Source organism: Bidens hawaiensis, unplaced genomic scaffold (genome assembly GCF_021521415.1).
Source record: "Bidens hawaiensis isolate Kalapana, Puna unplaced genomic scaffold, B.hawaiensis_p1.1 tig00006961_1, whole genome shotgun sequence".
Lineage (NCBI taxonomy): Eukaryota > Viridiplantae > Streptophyta > Magnoliopsida > Asterales > Asteraceae > Bidens > Bidens hawaiensis.
In genome coordinates this window covers 45622-67559 of record NW_027491477.1, presented here as the reverse complement: position 1 = coordinate 67559, position 21938 = coordinate 45622, and the positions used below count along the sequence as shown (strand labels likewise).

Genomic DNA, 21938 nt, shown 5'->3' with positions numbered 1-21938 from the left:
ACGGCGATTCGGTGGTGATCAACAACGCACGGTTACGATTCCTAAGACGGTTTGACACCTAGGGACGGAGGAAAAGACCGACACGACGAAGATGGGCAGAGAGGATTTTCGGCAGTAGCAGGTTCGTGACTGTGTGTAATGTGTGCTCTCTTGTGAAATTTCCTAAGTTTCGTTTATATATCGTATACTGATTCGATCGAATGAGTATCTCATTCGATCGAATGAGTCCTGGTTCGATCGAATCAGTCACTGATTCGATCGAATCAGTTTCTTTTGACATTTTCAGTCCGTTAACTTGGTTTCACGATCGTTATTTTCATATCGAACCATCCTGATAGAACTGGGGACATACACATGACATTTCATGTCCTAACAAACTCCCCCTTGGAGCCAGTTCTATTTACTTATAATCAATCGAGTTCTCTTGCTCGATCGTAACTCCCCCTTGGAGTTATCTCACTCTCTCTTTTCTCAAAGCTAGTGGTGCGCACGTTGCATCCACGAACTCCTTTCTTCATGAAGTTCTCTCAAGATCAAATGGTTCAGTCAGTCAGACTTACCATAGGTTCCGCATATCCTGAGAAGCTGTCAATTGGAACCTGCACGAAAACATAAACTTTTGACACTTGGTTAGTTTTCTTAGACATTTTCCAATCCTGAGAGCTTCGTTCCTACAGAACATATAGATCATAATACTTTAGTAACAAATGGAAAAATATCAGGCTCAAACATCTTTGGGTTTTTTTGTCACTTCATTCTTTCTTTCATGCACAGCCTGTTGCACAGATGAACATTTAGCAACCTGCATGAAGTTTTCTTTCATTCCTACACACTGGATAAACATTTAGTAGGAACAGACAGGGATCAGACTACCTGTCACGATGATTTCTCATTAAAAAAAAAACAGAATAAAATTAAAAAAAATTAATTCAGAATAAAAATCTTTTTGTATGTTTTTTTTTTATAATATTCAAACTGAAATAAACAACTGTACAAAAATTTAAAACACATTATTTTTGGTTGAGAAGGATCTATAATAAGAAATCATACAGACGTATATGACTATCTACTGAGACTTTTCGGGAATTTTTTTTTTTTTTTTTTGTTTTTTTGTTTTTTTTTTTTTTTTTTTTTTAACAGAATATACGAAGTTAAACAAGACATAATGAATATTCTTTTTGTGAGAAAGATCCGAACAGGAATCATACTAATTACGTGACTGTCACACAGATCCGTGTGTAGCTGTATTATGACATAAAGAAACAGGTTGTGAGCATGTAAATAACTTAAAATGGTTTTCATCGTTTCTGTGATACGAGTTAGGTTCAATTATGTCTCAAAATTTAAGTGGGTAACAACTCAGAGATTATGATGCCTCCTATCTATTCTCAAAGCGTATTTGGCTTTCCCCAAGTCACCCCGAATTGACCTTGACCCATAGTGTCTGATTAAGGTTGTAAGTGTCTTCATCTGCTTCCCGTTTTCTTTCTTACTCCATGATTGAGAAGTCTTGACATTGTTAACTCTAGAATGTTTCAATCACTCATAAGGTAAATTTTTTTTTTTTTTTTTTTTTTTTTTTTTTTTTTTTTTTTTTGAATGTTACATAGACTTCAGAGTAGTAAACAATTGCAAGTCCCGAATCTGGATCACTGCAGTTTCTTCACACACTATCTTTACAGGAATCAGAACACTTATGGGCTCGTGTATGACTGGGTAATCGCTTTTCTGCCTATCATTCGGAAAGATATATATGAAGACATACAAAACTCTTAAGGAGTTTCCACGTAAAATCGAGTAGATTTAGTTTGTATCACATCTACTTTTACGCACCATAAAAAGCTACCATGACACACAATGACCGTTCTAAAGCCTTTTAAGCCTAATAACTTCACTAGTTAAGCTCACAGAATCAGTGTATCTATCATTTTCCAAGGTTGGATCAATTTCTCATTTTCTGAATATATATGAATGTCCTTTTTTTAAAAAAAATAACGTTTAAATTATTTCGCCCCGATCAAGTCAAAGTCTTCAGGTAAACGGCTATCCTGAAGATCCAATGGATCAACTGGACCGACCACATACGAGTATGTGTCCTTCTAACTAAGTATAACCGACTATTTTTCAGCGAAAGAATAAAAAACCCATCAAAACCCGCCCCGATCACTTTCAGTCATCTGGTTAATGGCTATCCTCATAATCTACTAGTAGAAGTAAGGACCAAAACACATCCGAAAATGTGTCCATCAAACTGAGGTAACCGACATAATTTTAAGCGATAGTGATGTATAAAAATTTAATATAAGAAAAATGAAAATAAGCTGTACAGAAATAACAAATCTTTTTGATGTCTCAGTATGATAGCGTCTGTGTACTATCACCTTTCTTGTAACAAGATCAACTTCTCAAAATTTTGAAAATTTTTGGTTTTTCTTGAAACCTTTCTCCCCCTAGAATTTATAAAAAAAAACAAAATCTTTTTGGATTTTTTTTTTAAAATTTTTAAGAAAAGAAAAAATGAAAACAATTTAAATGATATCTTCAGGAACATCTTCTGATATACGTTTAACGCCGTTGATCTCTAGTAAATATAAAAACCGTGGTTTATCAAATGCTTTAGTGAAGAGATCAGCGCGTTGTTCCTGAGTGGGGATTTTTATCACATCGATTAACTTCTTTTCGTAGCAGTCACGAAGGAAGTGATATCGAATTTCGATGTGCTTCGTTTTGCTAAAATGGACCGGATTTTTGGTAATTGAAATTGCAGCAGAATTATCAATATATATGGGAGTAGTAGAACATTCAATACCGTAGTCACGCATTTGTTGCTGAATCCAAATAACTTGAGAACAGCAACTGGCAGCCGCAATATATTCCGCCTCAGCTGTTGAAGTGGAGACTGACGTCTGCTTTTTGCATTGCCACGTTACTAAACGACTTCCAAAGAACTGACATCCTGCTGTTGTTGATTTGTAATCGAGTTTACAACCACCATAATCCGAATCACTATACGCATGAAGATCGAAGTTGTCATCATAAGGATACCAAAGACCCCAATCTGGAGTACCCTTCAGATAACGCAAAATTCTTTTGACTGCAATCAGATGGGAGACCTTCGGCTTTGACTGGTAACGTGCACAGAGACACGTAGCAAACATTATGTCTGGCCGAGAAGCAGTCAGGTACATTAGAGATCCGATGATCCCTCTATAGTGAGTTGGATTGATCAATTCACCCTTCTCGTCAGGATTAATCCCGTGATTAACCTCTAAAGGAGTTCCCTGTGAAGAAGAACTCAACATCTCAAACCGTTTCAAGATGTCATTGACGTATTTTGTCTGGTGAATGAAGATACCGGAATCTTTTTGATCAACTTGAAGTCCTAAGAAGAACTTCATCTCACCCATGGAGCTCATTTCAAATTTTTCTTTCATCACTTGTTCGAACTCCTTACAAAGTGTTTTATTCGTGGACCCGAAGATGATGTCGTCCACGTACACTTGTACCATAATTAGATCTCCTTCTTTTTCTTTTGAGAATAGCGTGCAGTCAATGGTTCCCCTTCTAAACCCGTTGTTCAGAAGGTGTTTGGATAGTTCTTTATACCAAGCTCTCGGGGCTTGGTGAAGACCGTACAAAGCCTTGTTGAGCAGATAGGCTTTGTCCTTGTGATATGGGTCTTCAAAACCTGGAGGTTGTGCCACATATACGGTCTCTTCGATGTGACCGTACAAAAAGGCACTCTTGACGTCCATTTGATATACTTTGAATTTCTTGAAAGATGCATACCCCAAGAACATCCGGATTGCCTCCAAACGAGCAACCGGAGCATATACCTCATTGTAGTCTAGGCCTTCGATTTGCCTAAACCCTTGGACCACCAGGCGGGCTTTGTTGCGAACAATCACTCCACGATCGTCACGTTTACATTTTAGTACCCACTTAGTGCCAATTTTCTTCTGTCCTTTGGGGAGATCCACCAGCTTCCACACACCAAGTCTTTTAAACTGCAATAATTCCTCTTGCATGGCTGAGACCCAGTTGGGATCTTTCAGCGCATCGGTGGTGCTGTGTGGTTCTTCTTGTGCTAAGAAGCATTCATGGGCATTAAGAGCAACTGATCCTGACTCCATCATTTCTGTGTAGAGACCAAAATTCAGCTGTCGACGAGTTTTGACACCCTGTTGAATGTCCCCTATAATGTTGTCTTGTGGATGATCACGTTCAGTCCTAACAACCGGATTGTCAGGAACGACAACATTTTGTTCCAAGTTAGTTAAGTTCGGCTCAGGAACTGGAGCGGATTGTGGTGCCTCTGAAGTAGACGTTAGAGGCTGATCTGCATTCGGCACTTCTTGATTTGACGATGAAGGTTGTGAAGTAACCTGAGTTGGTGCCGATTGTACATCATCTGCTGGAGATTCATCTTCAGATTCAGATTCGGAAGATTCTTGAACTTGATCGCTAGACTCTGTGGAGGAAGATGATGACGGACCAGGATGAGTTGAAGATTGCAAAGATTCATCAGGAGGTGCATTTTGCGCCTCATACATCATTTGAATAGCAATCTCATACAGATTGAAAGACTTGAACAATTTGTCATAATCAAACAACCAGTCTTCTCCTGTCCCCTTGGCTGGTTCTGTGTAGCGTTGAACATCGACATGGTACCATTCTTCAACTAATTTTGTTGTTCTGTTGAAGACCCTTTTGAGAGGTACGCTGTAACCCAGAAAATAACCCTTGATAATCTTCTCCTCGAACTTATTATCAACGTGCCTTTTAAGTAACGTGCAAAGAGCTCCGAATGGTTCCAGGTGCTCTAAGTTAGGCCTTCGTCGTTGAAGAAGCTCGAAACTTGTCTTGCCGTGGCGCTTGACAATGCCTACCCGATTTAATGTGAAACAGGCGTTGGCAATTGCCTCACTCCAAAACGTAACAGGTAACACTGAGTCGGCTAACATTGTTCTTGCTGTCTCGATTAACGTACGATTTTTCCTTTCAGCAACCCCGTTCATTTGTGGAACATATGGAGCACTGAACTCCTGAACGATCCCCTTTTCTTTGCAGAAATTTTCAACATTCGCATTTTTAAATTCTGTACCGTTATCTGACCGCATTCTTCGAACCTTCAGATTGTATTGAGACTCAATAGTTGTAACCAGCAGTTGTATACATCCAAACGTTTCTGATTTTACTTTCAAGAAAAACACCCAAGAGAATCTAGAATATTCATCAGTAACCACTAGACAGTATGAGTGCCCAGAGATACTTTTGACGCTTATTGGGCCAAAAAGATCCATATGAAGGAGTTCCAACGGAATATCAATCGAGTGGAAACTCTTAGACTTGTGGGACCTTTTTATTTGCTTTCCTGCTTTGCACTGCACACACGAATCAGGGAGACGAAAGCTTCTCAGATTAACTCCCTCAACTAGTCTGTTGTGCACAAGCTTGTTCATGTTCCTGACATTTATGTGTCCCATCCGTCTATGCCATAAGACAGTATCACGTTCGGATGCCTTGGACACAAAACATGTCGCCGTTGGAGACGATGACCCTGCCTTAGCCATATCCAGAATGTAGAGATCACTCTGGCGTGCAGCTGACATTAAAACCTTGTCTTCAGGAAAGTTGAAATCCTTAGCCAAGATGTGGCAATCTCGGTCGTCAAACATAACTTTGAAACCTTTGTCGCAGATTTGACTTATCGACAACAGGTTGTTCTCCAACTCTTTGATGAAATTAACTTTCTCAAACGAAATTCGCCCATTAGACACAATTCCTTGGGCCGTGATATAACCTCCTTGATTTCCTGCAAAGGAAACTGCACCTCCTTTTATTTGTCTGACACTTGAAAGGAGATTCATGTTTCCAGTCATGTGCCTGGAAGCTCCTGAGTCTATGATCCACATGTTGAATCTTGGATCATATAGAGCAACCTGCACACAAAAACAAAAGGTTTAAATATCATTGGAAACCCAAGCCTTTACGGTCTTGGGTTTTCCATTTTCATCACGAATGTACAATTCAATCCATTTACCCTCATTAACACTGTTTTCTGGTTTGACATTGTTGTCAACAGTGTTAGTTTTCTTTGGTTTCCAAAAGTCAGTCTTCTTCTCAACATGTTTGAGATAGATGGTTGAAGACTGAGTTTCACTTGTCGAAGTGGAAACATTTGGATCTGAGGGGTTTGGGGATTGGTGTGGTGAGGTTGGCTGAGGTTTCCGAGGAGAAACCGACCTCGGTGTGTGAAACCGTTCTTGACCTTGAACGTCAATGGTCGGTCGCCTCCTAGGAGGTGACTTGGCATACCTCGGATCCGGAGTCGATATGTACTGCTTAGGATCCGTGTACTTATAGCAAAATCTTGCTATATGCCCTACCTCTCCACACGAAAAACAGTAGTTTCTCCCCCTTTGACTTTGTGGAGAGAAATAACTCTGTTTTTGTCGGTTATCATAGTACCCCCTGGATTTGATATTTTGGGGTGTAGTTTGTCTAGGAGGGTGTTTTGGGAAATTATGTTTTTCATTAACGTTACCCTCCTTTACAAACTGGGTACTATGTTCCACATAGACTTTCTCAGATTTAGGATTAAACTTTTTCTTCTGAGAATTTCTTGTTGTTGTTGCCTTTGACTTAGATGGTGGTGGGCCCGACTTAGTTGTGGAACCTAAGTCTGTGGCAACAACATTTTGTTTGGACTCAGGAGCCGGGTCAATGACTTCTTTTCCCTTAGACTTAGAAATTTGGTTTGTGTCCTCGGGTATATAATCATTTGATTCATCATCCGGCACAGCTCCTGGTGTGCTTGCAAATTGATTCAGGATCGGGGGTGGGACATTGTTATATCCCACGCCTTTTTCCTTTTTGCCTCGGAACTCGGGAATGATGTGTTCTAATAAATAAGATGAATTTGAGTAACTTTTTAATTTGAAATTCAATGATTCAAAATCAGCTTTCAAGTTTTCCAATTCTTTTTTCAAAACATTATTCTTATTTATGTGAAAATTGATAGAATCTTGTTGATTCAGAACACATATTTCAAGTTCCTTGTTCTGACGCTTAAGGCTATCAATCTTTTCTTTAAAAGCAGACTCTTTCTGCTTCCAAGCCTTATTCTGTGCAAGCGCGTCAGTCAGTTCCATTAAAGATCTTGAGGCTGCTTGTTTGTAAGCCTCGAGATCTTCAATTCTCTCTTTTAGAGATTGAATTTCTTGTTCATACAATTCACATTTTAAACATTTAACATTTTCTGGTTTGGGAGTTGATGGGTTAGAACTTACCTTGGCATTTGATGTCTCTGCCATGAATGCAAAGCAAAGATTCCCAGCTTTTTCCAGAAACGATGCAGAAGTTGCTTTAGACTCTACTTCGTTGACTTCTTCAACTTTAGCAGCCTCTGCGGGAATTGTCGAACATGGAGATATTTGAGGAACATTTGACTCTTTATCGTGATCCTCCTTAATCTCCAAAGATACCACTTCAACCTCATGTTCTTCTTCATGGACTTCAGCAGCTGGTTCATCGACAATATATTCTTCATTGGTCGAGGAAACAACAGACTCGGTTTCAGAGTTTCCATCTACTATTGTGACATCAGCCATGTTGATGCTGAAGTTCCATGTCTCGCCTTCATCCCCTTGAACTGCAAGAGCAGTTTCATTGTTGATGTTGACGTTGTTTGCTGCGGTTTGATTTTGAGGGACCAGTTGTCTCTCAAGGTTGACAGTTGCAGCAGCTGCAGCAGGAGTGGATGATGATGAAGTGGTTCGGAAGGGATATTGGTGACCTTCCCTTCTTGGCTTCGAACACTCCTTGGCAAAGTGACCAAGTTCGCCACAGTTGTAGCATTTTACTTTGTTTTTATCAAAGCCGAACTTGGATTTGTTGTTTATTGAGAGGGCCTGACCTGTTTTCTTCGTCCACTTTCCGGCCCTTCGGAACGCACTGCCAAGAGCCCACATAATGTCTATGCGTTCCATATCATCTTCGTCAAGCTGTTCATAGTCATCACTGTCCAGATGACTATTTCCTAGCTTACCCGCCACCATTAAACTGTAGGACTCAATTATCGTGCCTAGAGTTGCCATGTGTTCTTTGGCAACCTCCACTGTTACTGTTCCCAAGCCTTCAGTATTCAACGTTGCTTTCTCCGTTGACTTGGGTCCGGAGTTAGTACTTGAGTTTCCAGAAGTTGATGGTGGGACGGAAGATCTCGTTTCAGTCCCCTTTGATTGATTTGACGTTGAGGAGACAAAAGCGGTCTTCATCGGAGCATGATCAGTTGAATCTGACATAGGAGGTTTTGACATGTAGAGTGATTTGTCAGAAGTTGATCTCGGTTTTCTGGAGGAGGCTCTTAGTTCAGCCTCTTCTTGTCTGATTTCTTTAATAAAATCAGACAGGAGAATCGTCTCCAGCTGATGACTTCTTCTCATTACTGTCAGGAAGGTGTTCCAGCTGGTTGGAAGTCCTTGAGCAAGACATCTAACCTTTTCAGTCCCTGTTGTTTTGACATTATAGGACTTGAGTTCTGACATTAGATGATAGAATCTCGACAGTAACGATTCAATGTCTTCTCCCGATTCTGGACCAAACAAATCAAATTCACGCTTGAGCTCCCGTGCGTGAATTTCTCTAAGTGAGTCAGATCCTTCACATCGTTCAACCAGTGCGTTCCAAAGAGTTGACGCTGTTGTAAACTGGTTAAACTGATGGAAGAGATCGCTTGAAAGTGCTTGTGACAGTAACGAGAAGGCTTTCTTCTCAGCATCAAAGGCTATCCTTTGATCTTCAGACAGCCTAAAGTAACTCAAAGTCTCACCATCATCATTTGTCGGATGCACCCAAGTTGTCTGAACAGCTTCCCAAAGTCCAGGATTCACACCTGTTATATGAATTTGAAATCTTGTCTTCCAGGTTGTAAAATCGTTTAAAGTCATTAGCTTTGGTGGCTTGTTATAGCTTCCCGATTCAGAATCACTTTCGAGAATCGATTGAATCCTCTTGTTGGTACTCGAACTTGCAGCCATCTTTGTTTCTTTGCTTTAACGTTGAACTGTTGATCGAATGGGTTTGATTCGATCGGATGAGTGACCTATTCGATCGAATGTGTTCTGGTTCGATCGAATGTCTCTCTGAAATGCTGATCTGTAAGTTATTCGATCGAATGTGAATCTGGTTCGATCGAATGGGTTGAGAGGTTCGATCGAAAGAGTTTCTGGTTCAATCGAACGGGTTCTGACAGTCGAATAAGACAAAGATCGAATCGGCGGATCAAATAAAAGACTTATTCGATCGAATGGTGACTAATTCGATCGAACGAACAAATCTGGTTCGATCGAATGAACTAGGAGTAATTCTCGGCGGGAAAAAACTGATTCGGTCAAAGTTTAAACTTGTTCGATCGAATAGGAAGGCTATTCGATCGAATGAGTTCCAAAAATAGACACGTTCGATCGGAAAATCTGGAAATTCCAAAATTAGAAGATTTTGACGGATTTTCGAATTTTGAATCAAAAACACAAATCTTGGAAGATCAAGAAGCAACTTAAGATCAAAATATGACTTTTAACACAAAAACAACTTAAGACCAACCAAAAAACGGATCAAAACCACCAAAAATACGAAGAACACGAAGAACGCGAGGAACGTTCTTGACGAAACTCGAACTTTTAACACACAATTCTAAGATCAAAACACCAAAGTATGACAATTTTAACAGTTTTTGACAAGAACACGACGAACACCAAGATCAAAAACACCAAAAATTCGGAATTTTCCGGCAAAAATTACGATTTTCGCGAGAAAAACACGAATTTTACCACGAATCTAACGTGAATCTAGAACCAAAGGCTCTGATACCACTTTGTCGGACCGGTGCGGGACACGGTTTCCCAACGATTCACGGGGCAACGTGTTAGAGTGCGGAATCCTCTAACACGGCGATTCGGTGGTGATCAACAACGCACGGTTACGATTCCTAAGACGGTTTGACACCTAGGGACGGAGGAAAAGACCGACACGACGAAGATGGGCAGAGAGGATTTTCGGCAGTAGCAGGTTCGTGACTGTGTGTAATGTGTGCTCTCTTGTGAAATTTCCTAAGTTTCGTTTATATATCGTATACTGATTCGATCGAATGAGTATCTCATTCGATCGAATGAGTCCTGGTTCGATCGAATCAGTCACTGATTCGATCGAATCAGTTTCTTTTGACATTTTCAGTCCGTTAACTTGGTTTCACGATCGTTATTTTCATATCGAACCATCCTGATAGAACTGGGGACATACACATGACATTTCATGTCCTAACAGTGAGTCTTGCGGGTCCAACTGGGCTCTGCTGGGACCTACCTCTTCAAGTCCCCCCAGTCCAATGTTCTTCTCATGAGTGTTTAATAAAGTGAGGTGAACTTTTGGACTTGAGCAAAGGGTTTTGAAAAGGGTTTTGTAAGGTTTTCCATGGGGATTCTTTCCGCGGAAGTCCTTGTCACTTGCAGAAATGCCCGAGTTTCCTGCTTGGTCTTTGGGTATGATGCGGGTAGGTCTGTAACCTCCTCGCAAGTCAGGAGCATTGAGTCCCAGTTGTATGTATTTTCCATGAGGTTTTGGTAGTTTTGAACATAGTGATCAATTATGTTAAGACCACCAATTCCATCCTGGAGCTTCAAACAACGTAGTTCTCGACGTTCCCGCTATGCGGGGATGTTATTTCCGTTTGCGCAAGCATTGCCCAGAAGATCCTTCTTGGTTTCAATTCCCAGCGGAGCGCTAGGTATGTGAAGGGTTTTGCCTTAACACTGTACCTGCGCTCGTCTTACGGTTACTTTACTTCCAAGGTATTCCTGGCGTCAATTCCCTGCGGGTGCTAGGTATGTGAAGGGTTTTGCCTTTACACTGTACCCGCACCCGTCTTATAGTTACTTGGTTGCCGAGGTACTTGGCTTCAATTCCCTGCGGGTGCTAGGTATGTGAAGGGTTTTGCCTTAACACTGTACCCGCATCCGTCTTACGGTTACTTGTTCACCAAGGTTTTCTTGGCTTCAATTCCCTGCGGGTGCTAGGTATGTGAAGGGTTTTGCCTTAACACTGTACCCGCAGCCGTCTTACGGTTACTTGTTTGCCAAGGTTTATTTGGTTTCAATTCCCTGCGGGTGCTAGGTATGTGAAGGGTTTTGCCTTTACACTGTACCCGCATCCGTCTTACGGTTACTTGCTTGCCAAGGGGTAAGGGGTATTTTCCAGCTTACTTTTTAATATTTTCGAATTTTGAATTTTGAAATTCGAAGAGTTGGTGAAAAGATAACAGTCCAAACCTCTGAAACGTCGTGCGACGGTTTCTTCTGACTGTGTCAGGACGTGCAGGAAGTTATGGTGACGTGACAGAACATGGTCATTCCAGTCGCTTTTTCAGGCGCGTGGGCGCGATTTTACTGGCATACGTCCTTTCAACAGCTGTTGCCAGCTTGCTTTTTGCCACGTGTCATAGTTTCATTGCACATTCGATTTCTCTCTCCTCCGCATTAAATTCACCGCATTAATTGCGATTACTATATAAAGGGGGAGAGGGTTATTTGCAATTCACACTTTTAACTCTTCTCTTCATCTTTAAGGCGATTTCCGGCGAATACTCCTTTATTCAATCGAGCATTCTCTCGAAATCGTTCTCTTCTCTCTGCAAGATGTCTTCTCGTGATGCTGAAGCTATAGCCGATGACAGGGGTACTGCTGGCGAGTGCCAGTGTGCTCTGCCCGGCGATCAGTACCGGTATGTTGTCAGGAAGTTCATGCTCGATCATCTCGAGCCTGAGTTTCCTGAATCCCACCAGACCGTGTACGATGCCCCCAGAGGCAAGATCGGGGTTTATGCTGCATTTTTTGTCTATGGGAATCTTAGATTCCCATTGAAAAAATTTGTTTACCGTGTCCTTGAGAGGCACGGTGTTCATTTGACCGAGCTGCACCACATGGCGATCGCTAAGATTCGCCATTTTGAGTGGGTGTGCCGGATTTTGGGCATCGAGCCCCATGTGGACCGCCTGATGACCTTCTATACCTGGAGGTGCATCCAGGGGTGGTACACCTTGACGACCCGTATTAAGGGTCTGAAGATTTGCGACACCGAGCGCAGTCTTCGCGCGTGGAAGCAGGAATTCTTCTACATTTCTGCCCGCGCCATCCCCCTTGCCATGAAGTTTAAAAATGGCCAAGCGATACCGAGCCTTCACGCCCCCAACTACCAGGAGGTGGAATGGTTTTCGAAGATATCCCGGATCCAATCTCCGGTTTACCGGTTTGCGGAGTCCGGGATGGTCATGTTAGGGATGAGCCGGGTGTGGAAGGATGCGTCTCAGGTTCCCATCCTTCTCGAATACGGTTTGAACTCTATTCCCTATGGTATGTCTTGTCTTTCTTTTTGATACGCGTTTGTCTTCTAACTGTTTATTCTTTCAGAGGGAAATGATTTGGAGTCGCTTCTGTACCCGCGGGAAACCGACGGTCCTGCGCGGATGGGTACTCGTGCTCTGGACGAGGGCGAGTTGCCCATCCTGGAGCAAACGGCGGATCGGTTTGTGGAGGTCTATCCGCTGGGCCACGAGATCCTGAGCCACCGGCGGCCAGGTAAGGCGATATTCTTTCCTCAATCCCTCAATGCTGTACCCGCTGCTGGAATTCCTGACCCATCTTCCTCTGAGGAATCCTCAGATGCTCCTCCGTTGGTGCGGAAGAAGAAAGCTGCTGCCGGCGTGAAGGGGAAGAAGAAGGCCTCCACAGCTGATCCAGTGGTTCTATCTGACTCGGAGTCAGATAGTGAAGAAGTGGCGGGGAAGCCCGGTGGTGAGAAGACCACTGCTCCGGAGGCTACGACCGTTACCTCCGGAGAACCTACGAAGACGACGGTGACCGGTACCAAGAGGCCGGCTCCATCGGGTTCCTCCCCGCCCGTCCGTACGTTCAGGGTCAAGAAAACCCGTAAGTACAATTATAATGTCTGTAGATTTATCACTTCATTAATTTATCTAACACTTTCTTCTTTGTGCAGGCGTGGATGTTGACGCATTCCGGGGTGAAGCGCAGAGGAGTACCCTTCCGCCAATGACGGTAGGCTTGGTCAGCCTACCTGAGGCGTCGACCCAGGTGACCGCGCCTGCTTCCGCTGGTTCAGTTGCTCCTGAGCAGACTGTTCCAGCTGAGATGACGTCCCCGCCGGCCGTGAGTGCGATTTTTACAGCATCCTTCACAGAGCCGGCGGTTACTGCTGCTGCTGACTACGAGGCGGCGACCACGGCGGCGACCACGGCGGCTGCCACCATGCCCGCGCGACCGGCACCGACGGCCGGACCATCAGGTACGCGCAGGGCGTCCCGCCGATCTTTGCCACCTTCCCGTCTGCCTGACCTGTTGGATGGATTTCCTTTAGGTTCAGGTGATGGGTTTGGCGGCTATCGGCCTGTTATTGACCCTACAGGTGCGTAGGGTTCCTTTCTTTTTCCCTTGTTTTTTATCATCTTTTCCTTAATGCCTTTGTTTCTTTTGCAGTGTCGGATTCCAATGAAGTGTATGTTCCGCGATGGAACATACGCCGAGGAACAACCCTTCGTACCCCTGTGGAGTGCGTGGACTGGGCTCGCCACGCTGCTCCTCATGGTGCGTTGGGGGAAGCCATGGCTAGCTACCAGGAGGGTAGGCTAACCAATGAGCTTCGGGTTCTCCAGGCCCGGACGCAGCCACGCGTCGAGCTGCTTTGTCGTGAAAACGACAAGTTGAAAGCAGCTCGCGCCAAGGACGTATCTGAGGCGCGTGCTCTTCGGGAGGAGAACCAACAGCTGGCGGCAGCTGCCGCCGACAAGGAGAAGGCCTTCAAGGCCCTCGAGGTTGAAGTTCAGGCGCGACTCGAGGCCCGTTCCAAGGCTGCCCAAGCTGTGAATGAACAGCTTCGGCTGGCCAGGGAGACTGCGCGAAACGCAACCGAGAGGGCTGCCAAGGCTGAAGCCGTTGCTGAGCCTTTGCGTGTGGAGAATGAGGAGCTCAAGGCCAAATTAGAGGCTCTCCAACGCGCTCATGATGCTTTGGCAATGGAAGATGCCAAGAAACTCCAGGAAATCCTGGACCAGAGGGGGGTGCTTGACCACACCGAGCGGAAACTCAAGGGTGTCGAAGAGGCTGCCGCAAAGGAAGTTTTACTTGCCAACCTTAACAAGAGCGAAGCCGAACGCGCCCATAACGAAGCTCAAGCTGCCCTCCAATGGCTTCTTCGAGAAGCGTTGCCTCAGGTATGTTTAGTTTTATCTTCACGCTTTTCTTTTGTAAGAAAAGGTTCTAATACTTGTGTTTTCTTTGTAGGTTGTGCGTCGGGTCTTTTCAGAGACCTCTTACGATGATGCTATGACCGCAGCCCTCAACGCTTCTCATGAGGATGGGGAAAAGGCCGGCTTCCTGCTTGGTCTAGGGTTTGTTGAGAAAGGCGTCCCGCCTTCCAACTTCCCTTTGTTCGATGTGGATACCGAAGCCATTTATGACCAAGCATTGAACCAATACGCCGCCTTCCCGCATCCAGTGGTGGAGAAGGTGGACGAAGTAGCTGCTGCTGATGATGGGTTAGCTGTCCTCAAAGCGTTCCTCGAACCACCCCGTTCTTCTGACGGAGCGGGTCCAAGTGGAAGCGGCCCTGAAGCTTGATCCTGGAGATCCCTTCCCATTGCTAAGATAGACTTGTATAGTTTTATTCTTTTGGGCGGGTAGTTACCCGGCCATTCTTGTAATAGTTAATTTGTGAAATATAAATCTTTTTGCGTATAAGACTGTTATTTCCTTCTTTGGGTTCCTTGCTTTATAAACTTATGACTTGCATACTTAGTTTAAATTAGCAATTTTCCAAGTGTTTAGAATAAGAACCTTTGAACGTGGTTGATAATGGGTTAAAGTTTCGCTTCCTCCTTCGTGATTGTGCGGGTAGAACCGTCACTTGCACTTGGTAGGATGGCTAAACTTTAGCCTTCATCTGACCTGCGTGTAGGTTTTCCTTTTCGAAATTTCTAAGGCATTAAGATAAGTTAACCTTTGAACGTGGTTGATAATAGGTGTGAAGTTTTGTTTCCTCTTTCGTGATTGTGCGGGTAGAACCGTCACTTGCACTTAGTAGGATGGCAAAACTTTACCCTTATCTGACCTGCGTGTAGGTTTTCCTCATCCTTTGAGGATAAGTTAACCTTTGAACGTGGTTGATAATAGGTGTGAAGTTTTGTTTCCTCTTTCGTGATTGTGCGGGTAGAACCGTCACTTGCACTTAGTAGGGTGGCAAAACTTTACCCTTATCTGACCTGCGTGTAGGTTTTCCTCATCCTTTGAGGATAAGTTAACCTTTGAACGTGGTTGATAATAGGTGTGAAGTTTTGTTTCCTCTTTCGTGATTGTGCGGGTAGAACCGTCACTTGCACTTAGTAGGGTGGCAAAACTTTACCCTTATCTGACCTGCGTGTAGGTTTTCCTCATCCTTTGAGGATAAGTTAACCTTTGAACGTGGTTGATAATAGGTGTGAAGTTTTGTTTCCTCTTTCGTGATTGTGCGGGTAGAACCGTCACTTGCACTTAGTAGGATGGCAAAACTTTACCCTTATCTGACCTGCGTGTAGGTTTTCCTTATCCTTTTAATAATTTTGTTTTTGACCATTCGACACGCGGTTGTCGATAGGTTAGTGTTCAGTTTCCTTTCATGATTCATGCGGATAGACCGGCACTTTCATTTAATGGGAGAATTGAACTTTTCCTTCAACTGACCTGCGTGAAGGTTTGCCACGTTATTGGGTTCGTGCGGGTAGGACCGCCTTCCCACGCAACGACTTCACGTAATGTGAATGCCGTCACCAGTGTTGCATAGTTTAACCGTTCGACGCGCGGTTGCGTGAAGGTTTGTCACGTTTTTTGGGTTCGTGCGGGTAGGACCGCCTTCCCATGCAATGACCTCACGTAATTATGCGGTGAAAACCGGCATATTAGTGTTCAGAAAAGTATAAATGTAAAATCATCAGCTTCGATGTTCTTAAAAGAGAATCATTTCCATTAGAAGTGGCTCTTGGCCTTTTCTTTACAAATTGGAATTGATTTACATGCAAACTGTGTAAATGAGCTCCCTTCCATGTTGGGATGGGAGCGCCATCGAGCCGATACGCACCTGGTTCGGGATCTCGTTCTTTACGCAGCATGTAGTCTCAATGTTGAAGCTGGAATTTTTATTCGTTTTCCCCAGCTGGGGTTCTACACGCATCCGCCTGCTCAGCCTTTATTGCGCCACGAGGTGCGCGAGCGTCCCATCTCTGACAAATGCTTCGACCATGTCTTTTACATCTATGCATTCTTCAGTGTTGTGGCCCTTTATCTTGTGAAAGTCACAGTATTTGCTCCGATCAGCATCGTGACGATGTCGGATTATCGGAGGTTTTGGCCACGGGAGCTCTTCAGTGGCGAATATCTCAGTGACGCTTTTGGTGAGTGGCGTCCATCTGGAGTTTCGGTGCGGCTGTACATTATCCCTTCCGCCCAACCGATGTTGCAAGCCGGATGAGGTGTCAAAGTTTACCCTTGACTGCCAAATGCCTAGCTTTCGTTTTTTATTTAGTCGGGCTGTGAGGACGTTGTCCTTTCTCGTCTTCTGGGTGTAGAGGTTTGTGCTCTGTGGGAGATCTTTACCCAGTTGCTTCTCCGTTTCCGCATAGCGTTTTGCTGCTGTCATGATGCCATCCCATGTGGATGGCATGCCATCTTTACCCGTTAGGGTGCGGATGAGCTCTGGGTCATGTGCGCCCTGGATAAAGGCAGCGCGAACAAGATCTTCGCTGATATTGCCCAAACTTAGCTTCTTTGAGTTGAAGCGAGTGATGAAGTTTGGCAGAGATTCATCTTCCTCTCGTATGCATTTGAGGATTGTCCATTGCTCCTCGGTATACTTCCGTTGCTGGCTGAAGTGTTGGCTAAACTTCTGTTGGAAGTCTGCCCAGTCGTAGATGTGGTTGACCGGTAGACGATCAAACCAAGCTCTAGCAGCCCCAACAAGCGTCATTTGGAACATGTAGCACCACGTGGGTTCCGTCCAATTGCTGACGGTTGCCCCCGCTATGAACCTGTTCAAATGATCGTCTGGATCAGATAAACCGTCATATGTGCCTATGTTAGGCATTTGTTTGGCACTCTTTGGGGCGATTGCTTCCGCAATGTCCCTTGCAAACTTGGACATTCCTGCATTTGCAACGTTTGGTCTGAACGTTTTTGAGAAGTCTCGTGGACTTCCACCTGTGCTTTTTGGTTTGAAGGCTTGTCCAAAATGCCTTTTCGGTTGGGATTCCGTTTCCTTACGCTTCCCTTTTGCCCTATGGCGAGGGTTCGCGTCGGAGTCGGATTCCTCCGAGTCATCCTCCCAGTACTCGAATTCGTCGGCCTGTTGCACGGAACGCAAGCGTTCGTCCAACTCAGCCTGGAATTCCTTTTGTCGTGCCTCCGCCCATGCCTTAACTTCATCGAGAGTCTGGCGGGGGAGTCTTCGTTTCTCAAACTGGGTATCGGTGGATCCCAGTAGGCGGTCATTTACTGCACTTGCCCCAGCTTTGGTAAGTGGGGTAGTGTTCGTAAAATTTACTTCACTTGCCCCGGCTTCGGTAGCCGGGGTAGTGTTCGTAAAAACTGTGTTGCCGGTATTCCCCCTAGTAGCTGGGGTTGTGGTTACCGGAATTTCTCTAACCATCTTTGTAGAAGTTTGAAAAAACTGGAGAAAATTGTAGTTCTAGCTTTATGCACGGATGGCGCCAATGAAGAAACACTAACCGGACCCCGGACAGATTACTGGTAACCTGGGGGTTGGAGAGATGTTTCCCACGAGGGGTTAGACCCTTGGAAGATGGTTCTTCTGATAACCTGCAAAACAGACACCGTGAGCTCGTCACTGAGAAGGGGGGGGTTCCTCCTTGTGACCACCCTCCGGCGTGAGAATCAGACTAGATTGCTCTTTAAATATAAAAGTATATTAAGAGATTGCTAGAACAGATATCAGGTATAATATGATGATAAAAGATAATGTGATAAGATATGATAAGATGAGATGGTCATACCATTTGTCGTATTTATAGCCGAAGGTAGGTTTCCAAAGAGGTATGGCCGGCTGCAACAGTGTTCCTGTTCCACCAACAGTAGCCTACGCACGTGCCCTGCTGGTAGTTGGTGGGTAGGTAGCGGCTGATAGTGACCAGGCCTGCTGTATACTATTCCTGTTCCACCAACTGACGGCTACGCACGTGGTATGGCAGTAGTTGGTGAGTAGGCAGCGGCTAATAGTGATACAGTACAGGAGCATGCTGCTCGCCATACTGTATCAGTGAGCTGTCGTATCTCTGATCAGATCTTTCGCCCATACCTCGTCAGGTACAGTAAAAGATCCTTCAGTATACGGACTGGCTTATTTGGGCGGGAGTATTCCCCCTCCCGCCTCTGTGCGGGATTGCTCCCGGCTTGGCTCATTCCTTCAGGTGACACTGAATGATCGAGAGCTAAGTGCCTTGTGCGTGTAGCCATGCTGCGCGGGTGGCCTTCCCTAATGGCTTGTATCCGAGGCTGCGGGGACAGGCGGAGTCCTTCACCATTGGGAGGCATTTCCTGCGGGACCAGCTTGCGTACTGCGCGTAAGGACGTCACGTCTCTGAGCATGGTTGGTCCTGCGGATCCAGTTGGTCTCTGCGCAGACGTCCCTGTTTAAGGTGAGTCTTGCGGGTCCAACTGGGCTCTGCTGGGACCTACCTCTTCAATGAAATACCTCATTCTCCCTTGAACCTAGCCCCACATGGTTGTGTAGAGTAAGCGAATATGGACGAGAAGGACCTACACTATGAAATCAAAACAATAATCACGTATAAAGAAAAATAATCACACATAAAATAAAATATTTACGCATTAAATATAATAATAAAGCATGAGCTAAATTAATTAAGCTAAATTAATTATGCGGGACATAATTATATGCCTTATACACCTAGTTTCGCATCGTCTAATAAAATTAAGATTTTCATAAAAACGAATATAACCGAAGTTACCCTTAAATTGCCGGGTAGTAGGGGTGCAAACGAGCCGAGCCGAGCCCGGCTCATTTAACTTACACAGAGCTCGAGCTCGGCTTGTTTCGAGCTCTATTTCCAAAGCTCGAGCTCGGCTCGTGAGCAGATTTTCAAGCTCGAGTTTGGCTCGTTACACACACATACACCCATCCAATATATATCATTTATCCTATCTCAATAAACCATCAAAATCCGTAAATTACACCACTAGGGATGACTTCCGTTGTGAAATCCGAGGAAGAATGGCGTGCAGTTCTCTCTCCTGAACAATTCCGCATCCTTCGGAACAAAGGAACCGAGTAAGTACATCACATCCAGTCAATCCTTTACCAACACAATTTCTATGTGCATCCTTGATTACTTGTTAATTGATCAATTTCACTCCCAAATACTCTGTTTAGGGCTTCTTTAATTGCTATTTGGTAGGTAGGGGTGTAAACGAGCTTAGCTCTGCTCTGCTCTGCTCGCGTGCTACTTAAGATCTCATCGATGACCCGAGCTTGATCCTTGTGTGGGAAGCTCGTTTAGGCTCGTCAAGCCTTAACGGCCCTAGTGTATTTTTATGTTTTTCCTTTTTTGGACTTTTATGTATTAATTTCACGCTACACAGCCAGAGCTTGACCAAGCTTTGGCTCATTTAAGGTACTACACGAGTTCGAACCAAGCTTAGGTTTGTTTAAGGTTTTTTTTCAAAATATTCGAAAGTAATTAAAGACACATATATAATTTAAATAATATACGTGTGGGCCCTTGGGGTGCAAAAATTGAAATTGCATTAATTTTAACGTTATTTTACTAATTTCGTGAAAATAACATTAAAAGTGGCTGAGTGCTATGTGCCTTATGTCCAAGGCTTGATGCAAATTTACTATTGAGTTGAGGGTCTCACCGGAAACAGCCTCTCTATTCATATGGGGTAGAGCCATAGATGTAAGGTTGTGGCTGTCTACATCTTATCCTCCTTAGACCCTACTATAACTTTGCTATTGGTGGGATTTACTGAGTACGATGATGATATAATTTATTTTTAAATAATAAACGAGCCAAGCTCAAACTTGAGCTCTTATAAGTTAGAACAAACCAAGCTCGGGCTCGTATTGGCTCGTTTACACCCCTACTATTTGGTGATGAGTTCTCAGAAGTTGATGTTGATGTGGATTTATTTGGGATTAAATTGCAGGCCAAAAGGCACCGGTGAATATGATAAGCACTTTGCTGAAGGAATATACACTTGTGCTGGTTGTGGAACACCACTCTATAAATCCACCACCAAGTTCAACTCGGGCTGCGGCTGGCCCGCTTTCTATGAAGGGCTTCCAGGAACCATCACCCGCACTGTGAGATTCATTACTCTTTCAAGGTTTCGATACTCCCTTTTGAGTTTGGAATAATGAGTTAATTAGAATGTTGTTGATTTTGCAGCCCGACCCGGATGGAAGGAGGACTGAAATAACTTGCACGGCTTGTGCAGGGCACTTGGGGCATGTGTTTAAAGGCGAGGGGTTTAAGACACCTACAGATGAAAGGCATTGCGTTAACAGTATTTCCATCAAGTTTACTCCTGAAGGCTCTTCAGGCTCTCTTTGATATTTCTAAACCGTATTGTTGGGAGACAACAAGTAATCTTTTCTAGCCTTTGAATTGCTTTGTGCTTTTATATGATGAAAACTTCTATGGCCTATTAAGTTGTGTGCTAATAAAACCTCTTTGTAAAATTGGGTCAGTTTGATTTAATATTATATGATCGTGGTGTCTTAGTAGTGAGTTGGACTCTAGAATGAATGATAATAGCATTGACTTGATTTTAGGACCAATACTGACCTTAAAGATGACATGGCCTTAATATTAATAATCCACCTGTTGTGCTCCAAGCACACTTTCTAAGCTTCGCAATTAGGAATGTAAATAGCTTTTGCAACTTCAGAAACTAATCAACATTTTGAATTTGAGTTATGTAATTTTACAAATTCACAAAGTTTGCACTTAGTATATTTGGTTCAAGTGTTCCATAATACTGTAGAAAAGTCAACACGCAAAGCCAAGAACGAGGCCACACCATTCGTTGAACAAAGAAGGGGTTGTAAGATTGTGAGGTTATCCTTTAATAAATCCAGATATAACTGAAATTATTATGCTTTAATAGATTATATAGTTATTAAGGTTTTAAGGATTCAAGTTAATTATTTTAGCACACAAAATAAACTCAGTTTTTTTTTTATGATAATGTTGTTGAGAGCTAGTAAGCAAATCTATATTGATGATATAATAGGGAATTAGCGATTAAATATATTACAATCTCCTGTTTTTGGTGAATACATTTGAAACGAAATAGTTATCGGGTTTCCTACTAAAAACCGACCACACTTCTTTGCCATTCATTTTTCTCCACAGAGATATGATCACTTCAAAACCGCACCCATACTAATATACTACGTGTTCATAATTTTACCCTTGAGGTGAAATTGTCAACACAATATACCAATATGTTCTTACTGTCACCATATGGTCCATAACTCCATATCATGTTTCAACTCATGAACTTTGGCTCAAATAACAGACAGTCGTGTAATCTCTATTTTCTTAGACCTTATTCATGCCTTGATTATATCACATATTATGTAGGAAACTAAGCTCGAGGCTTGATTTATATAATGGTTGAAATTGTGAGTTGTTATGTATTTAGTATGGTTTTCTCATATAAGTGAGTTTGACTTACTAGCCCGGGACTTGAGCATCTCTATTTCAGTTTACCTGAAAGCATACGTTGTACCCGCATTAGCTTTGTTAGATATGTACAGCCCTTTAAAGAAGTTTTAAGTACTAAACGTGTCA

The 21938-nt window shown here is 43.5% G+C and overlaps 1 protein-coding gene across 1 annotated transcript; it reads left to right on the top strand.

Annotated features, from left to right (window-relative positions):
• The first annotated feature begins 19281 nt into the window (after nucleotides 1–19281).
• LOC143633956 (peptide methionine sulfoxide reductase B5-like) lies at nucleotides 19282–20870 on the top strand. The gene is made up of 3 exons (XM_077102162.1): nucleotides 19282–19405; nucleotides 20287–20443; nucleotides 20529–20870. The coding sequence occupies exons 1-3, from the start codon at nucleotides 19320–19322 to the stop codon at nucleotides 20691–20693; spliced, it is 408 nt and encodes a 135-aa protein (XP_076958277.1). The 5' UTR covers nucleotides 19282–19319; the 3' UTR covers nucleotides 20694–20870.
• The last annotated feature ends 1068 nt before the right edge of the window (nucleotides 20871–21938 follow it).